At 32.6% G+C, this 20,034-nt stretch overlaps 1 protein-coding gene across 1 annotated transcript; it reads right to left on the bottom strand.

The window, feature by feature from the left end:
• Positions 1-1,758: 1,758 nt before the first annotated feature.
• On the bottom strand, positions 1,759-13,301 carry LOC127702594 (uncharacterized). Its single transcript, XM_052206872.1, has 6 exons — positions 13,147-13,301; positions 8,728-8,920; positions 7,916-7,999; positions 6,033-6,215; positions 5,214-5,263; positions 1,759-4,706 (listed from the first exon to the last, which is right to left on the bottom strand). Exons 2-6 carry the CDS (start codon positions 8,912-8,914, stop codon positions 4,596-4,598), a joined length of 615 nt encoding a protein of 204 aa, XP_052062832.1. The 5' UTR covers positions 8,915-8,920; positions 13,147-13,301; the 3' UTR covers positions 1,759-4,595.
• Between the last annotated feature and the right edge of the window lie 6,733 nt (positions 13,302-20,034).

Raw genomic sequence — 20,034 nt, forward strand, 5'->3', positions numbered from 1 at the left:
AGATACCGTAAAATATCACCCACTGTCGCTGAGGACACAATTTTATGCATTTTACTTAAATATAGCTCATTAGCTGTGCTCACTCACAATGACTCACCAAAAAGGTTTATTGCGGCTCACTGGCTAATATTTTACGATATCAGTGTGTAGAAAAGCTGATAATCTATACATATGTGTTAGGAGTCATTATCAAGCTTGCTTTCTTCTAGGGTAAAAGCTGTCTTGTCAAGTTAGGGAAGTGAAAAAGCAATCAGGTTTTCTTTGTATAGATACCTTAAAATATCACCCGCTGAGGACACAATATGATTCATTTTAGCTCATTAGCTGCACTCACTCGCTAAAATGGTTCATTGCTAAAAAGATTCATTGCGGCGTACTGGCTAATATTTGACGATATCAATGTGTTGAAAAGCTGATAATCTGTTCATATATGGTCAGATCATTTGTTTTCGTACGTCATACATTTGTCATATGAATTCGTACTATTCATGCCTTTTCAATGGAAATTGTGACTCGCCACAATGCATCAAAAATTCTTAATAGCAAAACCCATGAAAAGATGATATATATATACATATGTCAACCAAAATTTTTAAGTCACGTCATAATGTGCGAGGAGACCCTATCAAGCTTGAGTTCATCTAACATTAAAACTTTTAGGGAGGAGAAAAATACCAGAAATAGAATGATAAACAGATAGTCAATATTGTAAAATATCAATGTGTAGAAAAGCCAATGATCTACATGTACATGTATACATAATGTGTCAACCAAAAAATACTATGCACGTCTTTTCAATGGAAATTGGGACGCCACAATGCATTCTTAATAGCACCTAAACCCATGAAAAGGGGACATATATACATATGTCAACCAAAATTTTTCAGCCCCGTCAATGTGCGAGAAGACCCTATCAAGCTTGAGTTCATCTAGCGTTAAAAGTTTAAGGGAGGTGAAAAATACCAGCAATATAACAATAAACAGATAATCAATATTGTAAAATATCAATGTGTAGAAAAGCCAATGATCTACATGTATACATAATGAGTTAACCAAAAAATACAATTGATTTACACCACAACTGTTGAATTGACCTTTATATACATATGTATATATTATATCTAATCTCATTCTAGTCCTCATGTACATGTACCACTATAGCTATCAATCAACAGCACAAATGCAAATAATTTTGATGTCAAAGTTTTTTTTTTAATAAATCTCAAAATCTTTATATCAATATATTAACTGTATCCCAATATAAACATGTGGGGCTCTTTTACAGCAGAATATACAGTATGGGGTTTTCTCATTTTTATAGGCCTATTTACAGGATGTATAATGGTACATGTAATATAATAAAAATTTCTATTTTTTGTCGAGCCTTAGCGATCGTCCATTCCGTTGGCGTCGTCGTCGTCGACGTCGGCGGCGTCCACAAATATTCACTCTGTGGTTAAAGTTTTTGAAATTTTAATAACTTTTTTAAACTATGCTGGATTTGTACCAAACTTGGACAGAAGCTTGTTTATGATCATAAAATAGTATCCAGAAATAAATTTTGTAAAAATAAAAATTCCTGGTTTTTCGTATTTTACTTGTAAATGGACTTAGTTTTTCTACCGGGAAACATTACATTCACTCTGGTTAAAGTTTTTAAAATTTTAATAACTTTCTTAAACTATCCTGGATTTGTACCAAACTTGGACAGAAGCTTGTTTATGATCATAAGATAGTATCCAGAAGTAAATTTGTTAAAAAAAAAATCATTTTTTCCGTATTTTACTTATAAATGGTCTTAGTTTTTCCGCCAGGAAACAATACATTTACTCTGTGGTTAAAGTTTTTAAAATTTTAATAACTTTCTTAAACTATCGTGGATTTGTACCAAACTTAGACAGAACCTTGTTTATGATCAAAAGCTAGTATCTAGAAGGAAATTTTGTTAAAATTGTGTACCTGTTTATCCGTATTTTACTTAAAAATGGACTTAGTTTTTCTTCCAGTTAACATTAAATACAGTCTGCAGTTAAAGTTTTTAAAACATTTATTAGATTCATAAACTATCCTGGATTTATACCAAACTTTGACAGAAGCTTCTTACAATCAAAAGATAGTAACTAAAGGAATATTTTTATTGATTTTTTCCTCATTTTTGTTGAGCCTGCGATTAACAGCAAAAGTAGGCGAGACACTGGGTTCCGCGGAACCCTTACGAATTTTTAATTACACTGCACGCTTTCCTAATGAAGAATATCTGAAGGAACGTCCATCTCTAATTTCCACACAATGGTAGACCGTGATATATTCTCCGATGTACTGTGGCATTCACATCCCAGCAATACAACCGAATAGATATAAACCGAGAAAGATGAACAGAGGATTCACTGGGTAAGTAGAAGAATGTGAGTAACTGAGTGCGAGAGGGAAGAGAGATAGGAAAGAGAGAGAGAGGGATAGGGAAGGAGGGTGGGAGAGGGAATGAGTAGGAGTGAGGGAGTAGTAGGATTGAGAGGGATGGAGGGAAGGAGTAGGCGATAAAGTGAGCGTGTGGTGAGTAAGGAAAGGAAAGATGGTAAATGCTGCGTTTGGAGAAAAATAATTATAGATAGAATCAAACTAGTATATATTTTTGTTAATGATGAATAAAGAGTATTGAAATTTCGTATCTTCAAGCAGTTTTTTCGAAAACGTCATTCTATATTACTTGCATTGATATCGCGACTTAATCAGTCTTTAGGGGAAAAATCTTTTGTAGTTTTGTTGATTTCGATACCGTATGAAGAAGTGGATTGTGGAAAAAAATCTACAGAATAGTGACATTAAAGGTTATTTTCAATATGTATGATCATATAAAATCATGTGTTTAATATAGCAAAGACCCTTCAAAATGTTGTCTTTGTCATACTGGTGTACGACAGGGTGATCCTGTGTCCCCTTTTCCATTTTTATTTTTTTAATAACATTTACCAGTTTTTCCTGAATACGATGGATGTCCCCCTAGAAAAATATTAAGAGAAAGATTAATTTGAAAACTATTAGCTTTACAGTACGCTGATGATACTGTTTTTCAAGCAGACTGAGGAGACCGGATGCAAAAAACACTAATTTTTTCCAGACTTATCATGGAAACTAGAATTAAATGTAACAAACAAACACAAAACAGTGGTATTTAGCAAACGCTAAGTGTGACGATTCTTATATTCTTACAAGCAAACTGTTATATAGAGAAATTAAAACACAATTATAATACAATAGTAATGCATGGTCAAATAAACATAAATACATTTTCTGCAAAATAGATAATTATTGCATTTTGCGTGTAATTTGTATATATACAATATTTGAAAATTGTATGCAAATGTACAATTTATTTATACTTGCTTTAGAACAGGATGGAAAAGCAAGTCTAGTCTAGGTATTCTCCTGTATTGTTTGCAGATCAAGACTACTAGGTTTTGCTTTATTAATTTGAGTATCATATTCTAATCTTGAACATTGCATTTTTATAATGTGAATATTAGTTGATTTTAAACATTTCAATATCTTCGGGGAAAACTTAAAGGGGCACTAGCTGTCAAATTCATCATGTTCACCGATTTGACTCAAATTCTCATATTTGTTTTATAACAATGTAAAACATTTATCCAAATTATAAAAAGTCTAAAATAAACAGTGTACATGGCATGGGCATCATAATATGTAGCTTCGTTTCGTGTGTATTTTAGTTTAGACGTCATCTAAGTAACTATCGAGTTGATCTCCCGAATACCACCGATGCCCATATTAGCTATATAAACATAAATATAGATATAAATAGATAGAGGAACTCGTGGAATTGGATTCTTCTAGGTCTATTTAATTTCATTTATAGATTAAAAATATATGATAATCGTCATTTTTACCTGTATAAGAAATATTTTTTTGAGGATCGAATCAGTCAATCAAATGATTTACCTTTGTTTCACTTTCAATGTTGACATTCTTTTCCTTTAAATATACAAACACGCACACAATTCATGCGTTATCCATCTCTAGCTAAGGGGTTAAATTGAAGTTCACATGAAAACGGATTCAATAAGGTCGAATTATTCACTTGCAAGTGAATAATTCATCATCAATGTTTCTTAGCTTATTTTGACCATACTGGCTACTAAAAGCGAATTATTATTCCACTATTTCACTTTCATTAATGTTTGAACAAAAAAAAAATCATATTTTATATTTTTTATGTATCTCGTAGCTAGTGCCCTTTAGTCAAATTATTTCAAAATTTTTGCAAATTTAGATTTTTTATTGTTTTCAAATTTAAAATTTACTTGACCCCTGAAATTTTATTGACAGAGAAAATTAGCGAATCTTTGCGAATGTGAATTTTATACCATTGAATTTAATTTTTGTGATTCATTTTCCACATAAAGTAGTGGTCTCGACCTGTTAAAATAGAGAAATAAAAAGATACCAGGAAACTATTTATTTATATATATGTTATTCATACAAAAGTTTTCTGATTGCAGGATAAAATGATAATATGCATTTTAAAGTAGAGTATTAATATAAAAATATTGCATATTCTGTATAAAACCACACAAAGTCTATTCACCGTCATCATCATAATAAGGAAGTTGTAGATATATTGTTGCATTTCCACAAGCAGTTACATGTCCATTTTGATTGGTGAGGCTTATCACCAAAGAATTATATCCCTAAAATATACAAATGAAATAAATACACTTACTTCAACATAAATTCAATGCAGTGATTTTCTGAAATTCTAAATCTAAATATTGTAGAGGAAGCAAAAAAATAATTAAAAACACTTTCGCCTTTTGTGTCGCATCCTAACCTCTTCCATCATCCATTTTCATGTACATTGTATGTCATTCTTTTCATGCTTTAATTATTGCATTGAGTATAATATTTTGTGTTGCTTGGGCGTAAACCAACATCAATCCACCAATCAATCAATCAATTATTTAACTAATCCATCAATCAACCAATCAATCAATTATTTAACCAGCCAATAAATCATGCAATCAATCAATAAAATAATCAATCAATCAATGACTACAAAATATAATAAAGATACAAAAGTGATTTAATAGGAAATAAGTGTAAATGATGGCTAAATCAAATTACAAAACAGGCTCGGTGACCCCCAAAAAATGACACTTAAAATAAGTATGTGTGCTACAGAAATGATTTGTACTTACAAATGGTATCTCCTTCATATCTGTGAATTCAGTGTTGCCGACAATTTTTTCTGAAAATATACAATTATAAACAGATACAAAATATTGGAAAACTTAAAGGACTTTGGTCTGATGTTCACAAGATATTTGTGTGTCAGATTCAGTAATAATATTTTCGAAATTTGACTCACAATTCAGTAATTAGAGCTTCAAACTTATTTAATTAATTACAAAACTGCACAAAAATACTAAGCTAGCCTATTCGCAACCCTTTTATAAATATTTAGAATAGATATCAACAACAACCTTGCCCAATAAAGTTATAGTCTATAGTTTCTGTTTCATTTATTAAGAATACCATTTGACTCCCCTTTAGAGCTGGACATTTTTGTATTGTCACCTTTTAGGTAAACAATGTAAATTTTCAACATCATAGTTGGAGCACAACTGACTTTCGACACTGAAGTGTCTAGACTATATTATCGTAATCATTTATCCATATGATGAGGACTAATTTTGCAGTATCAGGGGCTTACTATAATGAGAGTTCACGGTACCTCGATACAAACACGTACACAAAAAAAAACCCAAAGTTTTCCAGCGCTTCAATCTCAAATGTTCTTAAATTGGTATTGCAAGATAATTCATCAACTTAATAATATTTGTGTATTTAACCAACATTGAAACACCATTTATATTAGTCATGTTAATGGGGTGGAATCATGACTTGTACATACATTTTTAACGTTTACTAAAGCCATGATATTTTACATATAATACATCAAATTTCAATCAAGCCTTCGACTTGTTTACCAATCAAAATACGAGAAATTTACATACCTCCCTTTTGGAAAGGACATTTACTAGGTGTCTGTATTGTATTGACGTCTGATGCCTTTAGATATTCCTCCACATCTTCACACTTGATTCGACTAGAAATTCCAGTAGCCTCCCTCCATGGATAGCTCATGTCGAGGCGTGAGAACCACTTAAGAGAGTAAATACCATTTGTGAATTCTTCATCTAAAATTTGGTAAAAAAAAAAATAACAATGAGCTCTGTTATGTTAACGATGTATATACATGTACCTGTTAAAAACAATTCATCCATTACATGTAACATGGACATAACAGACGGGTAATATAAAGGACGAAATAGATGGACAATACTTTGAACAATGCAGACGGGGGCATTTTAGCATGCAACGTAACGTTTATATTATTATTACCATAACATGCAATCGTTTTAATCTTCTTCTAGCATCATCATCAGCTTCATGAAGTGTTATCATTTCAATCATTTTAAAGATTAATGTGATTAAAGTCATAAATCATATCCCACTACCACCATCAGTGTATCATAAAAATTACTTTATTTGACCTTTTAAATTTTTATTTGAGCGTCACTGAAGAGTCTTTTGTAGACGAAACGTGTCTATAGTGTACAAAATTATAAGCTTGATATCTTTTATAATTTTTTTGCGACGCCCTTATTGAATGCATTTGTATTATTAAGTTAAACGTGTACAGTAAAAGCTAGCATTTTAAACTTTTGTACGGGGATACCTTGTAAGAAGTATTTTGAAAGGTAATACACCATTTGTTGGACCACCTTTTTCTTATACATGTTATATTACTGATATATAATATTAATTGTCTACGAGTTTGAAAAATATGTACATGTATTGTAAAGCTATGACTATCTAATGTCTAACAGGTAAATCTATTTCAACTCTTTATAGGACAAAAACTTGATGAAAAAAGTATATGGTATTGAGATAAAAGTCTGCAGTGCTGATATGCATAAAATTACTTAAGTTAAGATTTGTTCCGAACGGACGGATTTTTCTACCAGGCCTGCGATAAATTAGTACTACGCTTGAGTGGTTTTATGCATATTAGCCCTAGAGACGTCCACTAATATTTTAATTCTAAGTATAAAATCTACTTATGCGTGGTGGTGAATAATATATTATTGGTGAATAGCATATCGTTGATGAATAACATATTGTTGGTGATAATTATAATATTGACTTATGAATAGCCGTATGTTGATGAATAACATTTTGTTAGTACACAATTATGCCAGTGTGCATGCATGGGCTTGTAAATGGCATTGTGTTGGTGAATAACGGTGTCTTGGATATATGGATGGATATGTACGAACACTCGTTAAATGTAATATAAATAATGATGGGCACATACATTGATATTCAACATCCATTAGTTTGCTTGGTCATTTTGTTTTTGTCACGTTTGCGGAGGGCCTCGGTGACCAAGTGGACTAAAAAGTTAGTATACAGTGATCACGTTCGCGTCTGATCTTGAAAGTACGATTGCCAGCTTGTCGAAGGTCGGAGTCCTCTCAGGGTGCTCTGGTTTCCTCCATCATTAAAATCTGACTGCCATGATATACCAAAAGATGTTGAAGGTGGCGTTAAACACTAAAAGTCAATCAATCATTAATGTTTAGCATAAGTGTTTGATAAAATTAAGTAGTGCATGACTTCAATGTGCACATATTCTTGCCATTCCAGTAATTTTGTTTAATAAATATATTAGCCGCATGAGCCAGAAGAGGGATGAATAACCGGAAGTAATATAAAATCCGTCACAGGTTTGAGGTACTTTCCTGGTATACTATATATGTTACCTGAGTGATTATGTTATCATTGAAGACCTATATCAATGGACTATTTTTGTAAGTTACAAGCTTATACTTACTGAATGTGTAATCAAAGTATAGTGACAGCACGTCCCCAGATTTAGGAGATATTGGACTCCATGTGACATTTAATTTGGAATCAGCTGCAAAACATAGTTTAAGTATGAAAAAAATAATACACATTGTACATTTGAAAAAAAAAACAAAAAAGAAAATCGACTTCACTTGAAAACCATTAAGTGTAGGGAAATGTTCGGCCACAAAGTTGTTCAGAATTTTACTACCGAAAAGGGAATTTGAAACGAAATTGACTATATTGTACTAAAGACTCAATACATATATTCTAAAGTATGGGCTATTTTTCTCCAACACTCATCTAAAAGTTTAGCCAAGCTACATCTGGGAAGCATTTTGTTGACAACAGAAAATCATCCAATTGTTTGACCTTTTTTGGTTTATGAACATGAAGAAGACAAATAAAGATGCGAGTACCTTTACCAAAGCTCACCCAGGCAATAAAGCATTTGGCTGTTATTTTTAGAAACCCTTGTGGTCATATAGCGCATCATGTATTCAAGACCTTATACATCCTTGGTACAATAGGCTTTGGTTTTGGGCGTTTCTTATAATTATGAAGGTAAATCAAGCAAAAGGGCATCGGACGCACCATATCTATATAGAGTAATTTTCATTTACAAGCACAAGTATGACATTACTTCCTTAAATTCTCCGTATATTGCCCTAAATAGCTGTTTATATCCTAGTCCGTTTGGTCTCTATACCACATCTCCTTATTTTTTATGAATAATCTGAAAATTAATCTTTCGATCTGTATATTAATGTTAAACTTGTCACGTGGTCTTTTAATTACCTGGTCCACAAGATATAGCATGGCCAGCATTCTGGTTAGTGGTTCCAGTTTTCTGGTCAGCGTGGCCAGTTTTCTGGTCAGAATTTATAATGCTATGTTGTCCCATTTCCTTGACAAGTCCAGCTGACGCTAACGCCGTAATAAGTCCAATAACTATGCAAAACACTCGAACGAAACTTTTCAACATTTTGTTCTGGAAGGACAAAACATGTATTATTTAGTATCATGAATCTCTATTAGTTGATAATGAACATACACATCATGATAAATTTGGTCTTTAAGAACTAATTTGTTTCAAGAACAATTTTTTTTAATTCTAGAACAATAATTTACCTAATCGTAAGAAATGCCGATATTAACACTGTTGAATTTGATATTGTTATTATAGTTAGTAGCTAGTATTTGAAAAGTATGTAATGATACAAAGCACTTTATTTTGATTTTATTTGATGAACACAAAATGTGGATGAAGTGTCCATGGATCAAAAATCTTAGAAAATAATCAGCTGTGTGTAAAAGAAACAATCAAACGTACGATTCTTAACAACGCGCGATTATTCCGGCACTTTATCTCGACAGGAAGGTTTTCAAGACAACTAATTTTCCCATTCCAATTGATTTTTACAGTTTTTTCTAATGTTGAGTTATAAATGACACACCTGTCACGTGTAAGGGAGGGCTGAGCGCTCACACACACCAATGGATATAGTTGTCTTATAGCTATAGGCATGCATATTTAACTAAATCTCTTTATTTATATTAACCCGTCACATTCTTCATGTGCTTTCCCATGTTATATAGGAGCCTGTAATTCAGTGGTTGTCGTTAATTGTTGCTGTCTGACATTGTTGCTGTCCGTTATTTTTATTTTCGAATATTGTTTTATCATAAATCAGTCCATTGGTTTTCGAATTTGAATTGTCTCACATTTTTAAGTCATGCCGGGACCTTTTACAGCTGATTGTATTACGGTATTGGTTTTGATCATTGTTTAAGTCGTTTCGAGTATAATTATGTATTACTGTAACAAAATTATTGCGTGAACCCCCTGACACGCTTATATATTGGCGAGTTTTGGAAGTGAGCCATTCGATATCCTCGGAATCAAGATTCTCGGAACGTCTCGAAAATTTTCGATCATTTATACAGGTAGTTATCTATAACGTCTTTGATACGGTCCCTCTATGGATAGGCTACCACGTGACATTGTATATTTCAACAATCAAAGTTCATTTGTAGATTGGAAAGTAAAACAATAAAGACTAGGTTGCAGTCAAAAAATCATTTATATGTCAGAACCTATTTGCTTTTTGACAAAACATGTTTTAATAATGTGAATGTTTATTAAATATCAAGTGTAATGATAACGCAATTATATAACTCATGCTTTGAGACGCTCCGTATACGCGTTGTGTGTGTGGTATTTAATACAGTGTACATGTGCTGTTGCGCATTGTGACAATAAACCTGGAAATAGTTTATTGATATATAATGTCCCAGAATAAACTGATTTTTTCTGAACGTTTATCATTTGATATTTTGTATTTCAATCAAAGCATGGGAAAATGTCGGAAAGCATGAAGAAAATTAAGAAAACGATATTTCTGTTAAATATTTAACTTAGGTCGGAAACACAGTGGTCGGAAAGCAGAAAGATAATCGAACAAAAGGATTTTCTGTCAAAAATATATAATTTCATTAAAAAATATTACTAGACCAAGAGAATATTGATTTCACTATTAAGTTTAAATTGAGACTGCATTTATTCTTAATAGAAAATTAAAATTGTCATATATTCGTGCATTATGTCTCACAGGTTTGAACAGTCATTACATGTATGAAAATTATATGCAACGTATGAGCACCAATGAGCAGAGATGCGTACCAAAAGGTAGCTAAATATCTAAATTTTAAACGGTCGTGAATGAAAAATAACTTGCATGGTTTCAATTCAGAAGGATTTTAAATCCTTGCATCTCACAAAAAAACGTAATTAATATTTTACAATAAATTTTATTACAATGTATTATAATGTTAATTATTTTATACTGTTTTAGTATGGATTTATAAGTCTCTGCTTATATTTTGTATAGCAATATATACATATAGTGGAATGTAAGACTTTAAAAAGAGATTCATTTGATAAATAAGATGTCCTTCCGTAAATACTTGACGTTTTTGTTTATTGATATTATATTCTAAATTTTCAGAAAAAAAATCACTAACAGGAATGTATGTTAATTATAAAACTTCAAATTTTTGTTTGTTCGTTTGTTTTAATAGTTCAATATAGCATCTAAATATTTGTACAATGATACGATTTTGAAAATTGTATTCATTATGTTGACCAGCTATCCTACACGTCTTGATTCATTCACATTATACATCACCCTGTCGTCACACCCACACTATCGGTTTGCGTTCACAAAAATTACGGATAAACTGTCAATGAATCCGGAGTCAAAACACTTGAGGTAGGTAGTTTGACAGCCGAATTCAACTATTAGATTAATATATGTGATGACGCAAATGCGTATTCTTATTGTGAATGCGAATTTTCGCTTTTCTTATCTTAATTCAGTACACGGCAGTCAGAGCTTGGCATGTGTCTTTCAAGCACGGTCATCATTACTTACGGTATTCTGGCCTCTAGCTGTTTCTCTTTTGTTTTCTTTTTTGAGTCACTGTCCTATTATAAACTTTGATATTTTCGAAATGCTAAGGATTTTCTACCCAAGGAATAGATTACTTAACTTCGTACTTGGCCTTTTTAACTTTTTTATTCGAGCGTCACTGATGATTCTTAGTAGACTTAACTCGCGTCTGGCGTACAACATTTTAATCCTGATATCTTTTTATATCTACATATCTTTTATATAAATTGGTTGTGTTCAGCGTATGTTCAGGTATTCATAAAACTTCTGAAAACAAGATATTCTTCAAAACCTAGTTTTCCTGTAGAATATTTTGATTGATTTAAGTAAAATCAGGAAATTCTTAAAATTTTAGATGTTTTATGAGACTAAAATAAGTCTCTATATAAGTGGTCCCAAATGAACCTAGTTTGTTACTTTGAAGAAAAATATACGAAACCTTCTAATAAGTTGCATGCCACAGGGTTTCAATTCACATGGAAATATCTAAACAATATCTAACATGAGCACAGACATCTTCAATAACGAGTTGAGAATAATTGAAGGCATCCAGGAAACAAAATATGAAGATATGATAGATAAAATAAATGCAGTGCTAAAATTTATTTTGCGATTGGTTTGTGCAATTTGCATTAGCCATCCGGTTTGTAGAAACTGGGATTTGCCAAAAAGGTTATGGAAAAATGATGTACACTCCCAAGAAATAAATAAAAAAGTCGAGCCTTAAAATGTATATTCAAATAGTAGCTGTATATATACACTTTTCTATTCACAACTATCCAACATCGCTTTCAATTGACGTGTGCAAGAATCTACACACAATTACATATTTTTAATAAAGTTGTTTTAACATCATCATTACCTTATTTTATTCACAGTCGATTATTTCAATTCAAAAGCAAACAAAAATTCAGCAACATTTTTTTGATGACCAATCAGCGGTCTTGGGTTCACGTATTGCTTTTCTTTTTATAAAGAAAGCAACTTGTTTTTATTTACTTGAGTACGTTATTTTATTTGGTGGCATTTGTCCAAGGTTATGGTTATATTTCTGATATTGTTAAACATCTAACCCCCTTGTTTCATTAATTTTGTTTTTACATTGTGTCATAGATCAAATTTATTCGTTCAGAGTATGTTCACTTGTTTTTGTTAATATGTCTTTTGATTGAGTTAAGCCATTTCAATTCATATTTTATAGTGTGTCTTTCTATGTTGTGATGTTACACTATTTTTTCAGGTAGGGTGAAGGTTGGCGCCTATTAAAACGTTTAAACCCGCTGCATTTGTTTGCACCTGTCCTAAGTCAGGACCCTGATGTTCAGTGGTTGTCTTTTGTTGATGTGGTTCATAAGTGTTTCTCGTTTCTCGTTTTTTATATAGATTAAACCGTTGGTTTTCCTGTTTGAATGGTTTTACACTTGTCATTTTTGGGGCCCTTTATAGCTTGCTGTTCGGTGTGAGCCAAGGTTCCGTGTTGAAGGCCGTACTTTGATCTATATAATTGTTTACTTTTAACACATTGTGACTTGGATGGAGAGATGTCTCATTGGCACTCATACCACATCTTCTTATATCTAATTACTGTACACTAAACTCAACGAAGGACTGTCATATCATAACCTTTAACCCAGCATTTTAAATTTAACAGGATAGTTTTAGAACTCGACATAAACATTTAATTCACCATAAAATGAATATTTACTAACGGCAAAAAATGAAAATCAGAAGAAACAGCATTGATTATATTTGACTATTTACTTACGATATTGATGTCTTTCAGCAAATGTCTTCTGATTACTTGGATTTCCCCACTTCCTGGTCATAAAGTTCTAAACTTTCACACTGCACTTTATTTAATTGTTCAATACAATGAAAAAATACCAACTTAGTAATAGTAGACAAGGAAGATAAATTGTATGAAAACCGCACGGATGAATGGTCGGCAACCATGTAGTGATTATTAAATTTTTGAAAACAAACAAGTTTAAAAATAAATTTAAATGTTACATGTAACAATAGTACGTTACAGTTTAAGCAGGAAATGACAATTTGAATTCCAACAGACAGAAAACTCAAATTAAAAAGTTTTAATAATCCCATGACCTTTTTCGAACGGTGCTAGTATACTATATCTGAAAAAACAAATGGTAGTATATATACTTAATGTAAAGACAATAAAAAATGTATTGATTGTTGGCTGCTTATAGTCCAGTGGCAAATACTTCATGCATGTTCAGGACGAGAACGAATTAACATACTATAGGTAGGTCATGTAAACGGAGTCGACCGGGATGAAGTGCGGGAAAATTGGACTGCCACAGGAAAATGACGGTAAATTGGATAAGTACAGATATTTAGCCTTGAAACAGGCCACCGACGGACCCCTCGGAGTTGTTGCAAGGATTATTAACGTGCAGAGAGCGTGGCGCTATCACAAGGCATCAGATTTTACATCTGCATTCTGAAATGACGATGATTTATGATGACATGATGTGAAAACCGGTGACAAAAATGTAGGCCCTTCATTACAGAACTGATTTTGGCAATTGACGAGAAATATCCTTTCTATATGATGAATCGAATTAGGTTTTGCGACCGGGGTGAACTGTCTGGTGACTGCTTGGAAATAGTATACTACATCTTTATACTATTTTCATACTATTGAGAAGTTTTCATTTGGCTAAAGAGAGGAAAACTTGTTATTTTCAAAGATAACGTATCTTGCTGAACCGTTTGCTCTATGACGCCTGTTATATTTGGATTTCCAATATTTAGTTTAGAGTATCATTAAGGGAAATACTTTTTCAAAATGCATCTTTGATTCATCAAACAAGCTTCCGTATCTAAGGATAATACCTTGTATTCCTGTTTTTTTTTGTAGTTAATTCTGAGTATTCCCGAATAAAAGTATCCATAAAAGGAGCATTTGGATATAATTACACAAGTTAAAGTATTGTTTGAGATTTACATTTCTTCCGATCAGTACGAAATACATGTAGCACAATAGTGCTGAATGTGGCGTTAAACACCAATCAATCAATCACTCATCCGATCAGTCTTTCATTGAGACGAAGAACTACAATAAAAGCTCTGTTCCCTTTTTTTTTTGTCAAGTGCGTTCGGGTATTTTATTTCATGCATCAATACACTATTTTTATTTCTTTTCAACTGATAGAATAAATGAACAGATGTATAGTATAAACTATAAAGTGCGATTACTTCATTTTTGTTTAAGTGTAAAATAGCAAAGTAAGCAAAATAACAATACGTTTACTTATGTTAACCAATACAGCTGTTAAACTGTTATTTTCAACACACGTATTTAAAAAAATACAATGTTGGTAAAAACTCAAGCTAGGAATAATATCAAATAAAGAATACATTGAAATAATGAAAAGTCGTATATTTCGAATTAAATGTTTACGTAAAGAAGTATAATATTTTGGAATGTTTTAACCTAATTATAATTTAATTGATTGGGGATTATTTACTTAAATGATATTAAAACTGAACAATAGACATTTAAAATATTAAATCTCAATATATAACTGCTTCTTATTGAAAGTGTTTTCAGAAACAAGATTGAATGTTTTATAATGTGTACTGTTGGATTACTGTATGCGCTTTTAATCGCTGTATTTGAATAGTTTGTTCAGTAAAATGTTGAATTTGTAATGTTAAAAACAATGTTGGAACTACAATCTCACAGCAAAATGTAAATCACGATTCCGTTAATGTCATCCAATCATGAATTATTCAACGCCAGTAAAGAAACTGTCGGAGACGCCTTTTTTGTCACCTTTACAGAAAGGGAAAACGACAAAAGTCACATTTGAATCGTTACCGAAACCACGAATACAATCTCGTTTTATGTTTGATGATTTTGGACATAGTCAGACTAATGGTAACCCGAACAAATTAAAATCTGTACCAAGCTTACGTCCGTTTGCAAAATCTCTGCAAATTCCTAACACAAATGAAATTGAGGATGATTTTAAAACAATGGCAACCTTCAATACTCACATAGACCTTCCAAGGGATGATGATGACGATTTAGCATATACACCGTACCAATATGATGACGACGATTTCTATGATATCAGACCTCAAACATCGTATCTAGCACAACCATTTGCAAGCCGAAACAGAGGTTTAGAGAGTATTGCTGAGTGCAGGACTCCAACTTCATCGTCTGCTTCATCGCGAGGTGGTGATGTAACGCCTGACTCACCTGAATATTATCAAATTCTGGATGTAAAACGTGAAAAGGCCAAGCAAAGAAAACGTTTCTAAATCTGCGCCTAGTGATTCAAAACTGTATGCTCTTCCAAGGATTCAACAGGAACCAGTTGTAACACCAGTCAAAGTTAAATCAATACTATCACTCCGAGCGAACGAGAAGCTTCCAAATATAGCAAATGCTTTCCGAAGAATTGAAACTTCAGAAACTTTCTTGGCCCATTCAAAATTTGTCTCAGGTCAAAGTAGGTCAGAATCTGTCGAAAGCATCAGGACGCCATCAACCTCTAGGCATCTTCTGTGGTCACGTGGATCAATTATGTCAGATGGAGGCTTTCCAAAAGTACGATCAGAAACTAATATGACAAAATTATCATTTCAATCGGAGCCGACACCAACATTTCAAAGTTTGTCTCCGCTTAACAAAGGATTAAATAATAAAAAGAAAGTTCGTAAAGTCCGACGTAAACCGGCAACTAAATTCTACGTCCCTTATAGGTCCTTTTTAGAAAGTGTGGCAAGTAATCGGGATAATGACGAAAAGAAAAAGTCAAGAAAATATATAAAGAGTGCCAAATTTACACTTTATTTTCCGTCTCTACACAAAAAGTGTACTATTTCGCCAATAATAAAGGAAGGGAAATGGTGTCAGAAATAACGTAGTACGTATAAGTTTTTACTTCAAAATTTAGTGGTGCACATTAAAACAGTGATTTTTTTATTTTTACTTTATTTGGTTAACTTGTTTTCATTTATTAAACAACAAAGTTGTTTCCAATTGCGTTTGTATTTTTTTAATATTGATATGAAATATCACTGTAAATGTCATGAATTTAATATTTTCAGCTGTTATGAAAGTAAATAAATGAAATTGTGTCGTATTCAAATAAGGACAAAGTAATCGAACTGAACATAAAGATTTTACCAATCTTTTGAGATAAATTGTTTTTTACTCCATTTGTTTGTATAACACATATTACTTTGTTGAACGAATTATGTTCTAATATATTGTTGAATTAAAATAACTTATTATTTTAATTTCAATTGTCCTAAAATTTAAAATATCGAGATGAGAAAGGAAATATATAAAGAATACAATTTCTTGGATATTTTTATAATTCATAATTGATTGCCGTACAGTGAGTCTTTGGTTGTTTAAATCTTCGTCCATTTGGTCTCTGGTGGATAATTGTCACATTGACAATCATATCACAATGAATAGCAATCTGTATTCTCATCAACCAAAATCAACGGTACATAACCATTATAAACCGGAAGTATAATTTTTTGCAATACATACTTTCATAATAAATACAAATGTGTGAAATAGAGCAAGAGACTATACTTAGTTTAAACACCGTTACAGTTTATGAATATCTCTAGTATTTAAGTTACCCCTTTACGTTTATCAGTGTTCAGCAAAGCTCTATCTCGTTTATTCATTAGCCAAATTGTAATATTTTATGATCTGAGGTTATGATCTGAGGTTATGATCCAAGATCATTCAATTCTGCAATCAAAATAGCAGGAATATTTTCTTGCAGTCCTTGAAGAATTTTATAATTTTGAACTGATCCCGAAATATGGAGAGGGTTTAGTAGCAGACACGCGATGAAGTATGATGAAATTTATCTCTTATTCGAATTGTTTAGCTCTTTTGTTCGGTATTACACCATAAAATATTTTACAAAGTAAATATGTTAAATAATCGTCACACAATTATCCAGAAAAGAACAATACCCACTTCATTTCAAGTCTGGTGGATAGTTGTCTCATTGACAAACACACCACATCTCCTTGTTTTTATAATGTCATCTTGCCACATTCGTTGATGCAGAATTCAACTTAATATTAGTATATACGAAACTCATTCTTCTTGGTTTTATTCATTAAAAAATGGAATTACATGAATCCCCACTTTTGTACTGAATTTGTGTGTGTATTTTTTAATGTACCTTTCACTAGTCCATTGATCAAGATTAAAAAGGGAAGTTTGAGATATAGAGCAGTTTATCCCACCCACACATTCATGTACGCATCCCAGTCAGGAATCTAACTAGTGATGATATCTTTCTGTCCTTTATTATTTAGGAAATTCAGTGTTGATGGCAGATTTTTGAGTCCCTGATGAATTTATTCACAACTTATTAGACTCGGGTCTATCTAAGGCTTGTCATATTATCTATACTAGAACACACCCGCGAAATCGCGGGCATTTATAAGAGCTTGGTTGAAAGTATGAAAACTGTTGTAGGGTGAATTTTTTAAAAAGATTTTATGCCCGGTAATTTTAGGAAAGGTATCAAAAGTCATAGGTACTTTGTGGCAGAGCAATTTATTTTAGCCCTCCCCTTTTTTTCCAAACCAGTTATTTTTTTTTTTATTTTCTATTAATTTTCCATGAGAACTATTTACTAAGTTCTTAAAGAATATGTAGATAAAGAATGTATAATATTTTTTTTTATAAATATCTAATACATTTTAATGCAAGTGTGGTCGATATAGATAACATACAAACAGCCCAAACAGAGAGAAAGAAAATAATAGATATCCATATATGTATAGTACACAATAAGTTGGATCAAATAAGCATAAGTAGCCAAAAAGAAAGTAAAAGTTAAGCATGTAATATATGACCGCCGTTGATGGTAAACTTGGAATTGATACTGAGTATATAGCAAATACAATGTACACTTTATTTATAGTATATGTATGTTCATAGTATACAGATAAAGCGGGGAAAAATGTCCTGTCCCCCAAGCACCTATGAAAGAGGGTAGTAATGCCCTTTAACGTCAGGCGTCAAACAGTCATTTCGGCTACCGTTAGCGTCAAATTGGTTAAAATTTTTACCCGGCGTGATTCGTCAGAGGTCTCAAATAATTATCGTTATTCGTCAAAATCAGTCGATGTTTTTATCGTCTAAAAGAAAGTGTACATTTTATCGTCATACACCAAAAATACCCGTTAACGTCATTTGGCAAGAACTTTTACCGTTATTCGTCATGAAGGTACCCCCGTTACGACCCTCATGGAAACTATGTGTAATTTAAACCTTCCTAAACGGAAGTCTAGTATATTACTTAAAAGACCAACCGATGACGGAAACAATATCTGGACGCCTTTATTATCGCTTTTCTCCCAAAATAACCCAAACGGAATAATCATAAGCGAGGATGACAAATGCGACTATGCATGGTACAATGTACCTATAGGACACAAAGGCATGATGATTAATTTATTGTGGAAGGAAGAGAAGCGACACACAAAATGAGGTCTTCACGTTTAATAGTATAGATAGACACCCGTCTTTTGATGAATACTTGCTGTTGACCTCCACATGTCTGTGTATGTTTGTGTCGTTGGGTTATTGTCTCATTGACATATGCTTCACAATTCCTTTTGCTCATATGCAATTATCCCCCCCCCCCCCCTTTCCGAGTCTGAATTTTTATTAAGCGAGGAGTATGCGTCTCAGAGCATTTGGAATTTTATTAAGCGAGGAGTATGCGTCTCAGAGCATTTTCCACTCAACATACGCATTATTAATATCCAAGCAGGACATGATGCAGTTGACATCTACAATTTAACTTCTACTCTTTTTCTAAAATACAAATCTATAATACTTGCCTTGTGTTGACTGGTATCAGCCCCCCCCCCCCCCCCCCCCCCCCCCCCCCCCCCCCCCCCCCCTGAAGCAGGATTGTCTCAAAGATGACATATTTAATGTGATATGTACCATACTCTCATCTGATCTGATAATAACGTTCCTTTGGCCATACAATGTTTTCTTTTTATACTTTTAGCACCTGAGAACAAACCTTGTTTTATGGAAATTGTTATTTCTACGTTTAGTTGCCAGTTGTGTCTGTATAATTACATGCTCATATGTGATATAATGATTATGAGCTTGTTTTGCGTTTTATTTGGTGCCCCGGTCTTGAAGTTTCAAAACAGTTTCAATTTCCTTGTACAGCAGCCACTCAACTACAATACACCTTATCGCTATTTGTCCGCCATTACTGGATATCACACAGGTTCCCGTAAAATTTTGACGTCATAATACAAAATATCTGACGCCCACAATTGAAAAGTGATTGTTGTATGACGTCAATAGTTCAAGCGGGACAGATTCTCGGGTCAGCCGGGAATAGCGATAAGGTGTATTCTAGTCTCTACATGAAGTTTAGGTGTCCAGACTACCAATTCCAAACCCCTATATAATCAACCATTACAATTTTCACAGCTTTCTAAATATTTTACCTTAAGTTTAAATTCATAGAAACAAGATATATTCTGAATTGTACATGTATCCCCTTTCTATATGCCAATTTTCAACCAATGTTAAAAGTCTTGCAGTGAAACGCCACCATTCGGCAGTCAACTGCTACCAAATATAACCCCAGAATTT

This window comes from Mytilus californianus, unplaced genomic scaffold, assembly GCF_021869535.1.
Source record: "Mytilus californianus isolate M0D057914Y unplaced genomic scaffold, xbMytCali1.0.p SCAF_5, whole genome shotgun sequence".
Taxonomy (NCBI): domain Eukaryota; kingdom Metazoa; phylum Mollusca; class Bivalvia; order Mytilida; family Mytilidae; genus Mytilus; species Mytilus californianus.

Coding starts and splice junctions, on each gene's coding strand:
- LOC127702594 (XM_052206872.1), bottom strand. CDS start 8,914: ATGTTGAAAAGTTTCGTTCGAGTGTTTTGCATAGTTATTGGACTTATT. Junction 8,000..8,727: donor TGCTATATCTTGTGGACCAG/GTAATTAAAAGA, acceptor TATGTTTTGCAG/CTGATTCCAAATTAAATGTC. Junction 5,264..6,032: donor ATGTCCTTTCCAAAAGGGAG/GTATGTAAATTT, acceptor GTATATTTTCAG/AAAAAATTGTCGGCAACACT.